The sequence below is a fragment of the Triticum dicoccoides genome, chromosome 7A (genome assembly GCF_002162155.2).
Source record: "Triticum dicoccoides isolate Atlit2015 ecotype Zavitan chromosome 7A, WEW_v2.0, whole genome shotgun sequence".
In the NCBI taxonomy this organism is placed as follows: domain Eukaryota; kingdom Viridiplantae; phylum Streptophyta; class Magnoliopsida; order Poales; family Poaceae; genus Triticum; species Triticum dicoccoides.
The window spans coordinates 462,877,831-462,879,545 of NC_041392.1; the positions used below are offsets into that span (position 1 = coordinate 462,877,831).

The 1,715-nt window shown below is 41.2% G+C and overlaps 1 protein-coding gene across 3 annotated transcripts in view; it reads left to right on the forward strand.

The window, feature by feature from the left end:
- LOC119328808 (polyadenylate-binding protein-interacting protein 11-like) overlaps nucleotides 1-1,279 on the forward strand; it is a 7,304-nt gene extending 6,025 nt beyond the window's left edge. For all 3 annotated transcript variants that reach the window (XM_037601790.1, XM_037601793.1, XM_037601791.1), the window contains exons 9-10: nucleotides 681-742; nucleotides 839-1,279. In XM_037601790.1, coding sequence (XP_037457687.1) covers nucleotides 681-742; nucleotides 839-896 — 120 coding nt within the window. In that variant the 3' untranslated portion in view covers nucleotides 897-1,279. The remainder of the gene's footprint in view (nucleotides 1-680; nucleotides 743-838) is intronic.
- Nucleotides 1,280-1,715: the final 436 nt, after the last annotated feature.

Genomic DNA, 1,715 nt, shown 5'->3' on the forward strand with positions numbered 1-1,715 from the left:
CAAGATTGTACTCCCACCGATCCATATTGTCTTAGATTTGTCTAGATACGGATGTGTGTAGACATGTTTTAGTGTGAGGTACATCCGTATCTAGAGAAATCTAAGACAAGTAGTAATATGGATCGGAGGGAGTATTAAATCAGCGACGACTAATTTGGAAAGGAGGGAACATATATTAGTCTTTTCCTGAACATTACTTGCTTTATTAAACTCACAACTATGGTTGGTACTCTATTATGTTATGAGTTATGATCTGATGTCCTGATGTGTAGCATTGCATGTCAGTTTAGGTGGATGTCTGAAGATCATTTCTTTAAACCTGAAGTGGTCCCAAGTACTCTCTCTATTGAGAAGTTATTAGTTAGCAAGATCTACTGTTGCTTGTTGTCCTCGTGCTTAGCGCATTAACTTGATCTTAGTCAGCATTGTTTGTTGTTCTGGATAATCTCTAATCGCTATACGTGTGCTGTAAAAATGGCTCTGTTAGTTACATTTTCTTGGATTTTGGGGCCTTTCGACGCAGGGTATTTTGGGAAATGAAGTTCTTGTGTGTATGCAACTTCTTTCCTGTTGTAACAGCAATGTCCTTGGCTAGTCCTTTGTGGCATAGTAGTAGTGGTGGTATTTTTCATTTCACAACTAAGTTCAGCCTGGAGGTTCATTTGTTTCTTAATTTTCAGGCTGAAAGTGCTACAGCTGCTCTCAACTGCAGTGGTGTTATACTGGGTTCCCTGCCAATAAGGTAAAAAGCATGGTCTTAATTCAACTTTGTTGACCCAACTGTGAATAAAAGCCTATTTAGTTCTGGAAATAACGTGCTGCCTTGCTGATATTTCAGGGTGAGTCCATCTAAGACTCCCGTTCGTCCCCGTGCTCCTCGGCCAATGATGAACTAGAGTTGTAGGTACAGGAGGTGCCAATGGCACTGCTTATATATAGAGAGATCGACATATGTGAAAGAGAAATTAAGATATGTCTTTTCTTCTAAGTTATCCGCTCGAGTGTCTTTTTATTGTATCGCCGGTAAGTATCAAGACTCGAGCGGAGGAGGGGAAAGGAAAAATTAGAAATGGTTGGTCGGTGTTTACCTTTTGCACATAGAGCTTCTTAGAAGCGGGCCTGTTGCTCTTGTCCTTGATGCAGCAAGGCGAAACTCGTGAACTTTTGTCTTTGTTCAGTTGTTGGTGTCTTGTTTGCTACTACCTGGAAAGTTGCAGCAAGTCGTTTACCTGAAAAATGATGAGCACTTGCCATTATGCTGTGCCAATTCTGTCGTGCCCCTGGTATTTTTGTTTGCTGATGCTTATGCTCTTCGTGTTCCCAATATTCAGTCTGCACACGAGCAGTTCAACATTATCCTTGGGTTGCTCTGTAAATATGCTCGTTGTATAAATTGCATGTTATTAGTAACTTCTGAAACTGGAGCCAATGCACATAAGGGAAGGAGGCGTTTCCGGCTGGGATACGACGGTTTTTGTGGATGTGAAGCGTTGTATCTGACAGAAAACAGAATGTCGGAACCAAAACGCTGCTACTGTTTCCAAAAGCGCTGTAATTGGGAGAGGCATTTTCCCGCCCAACCAAACGCGTCGTAGTATTCATCTTAGGTTTTATTTACTTTTGATCAGCTATGGCAACCGCTCAGAAATTGTTATTTGCTGGAACGTTTAAGGTCTGTCTTTTTGCCATGGAATACTAGTAGAATCCATTTTTGT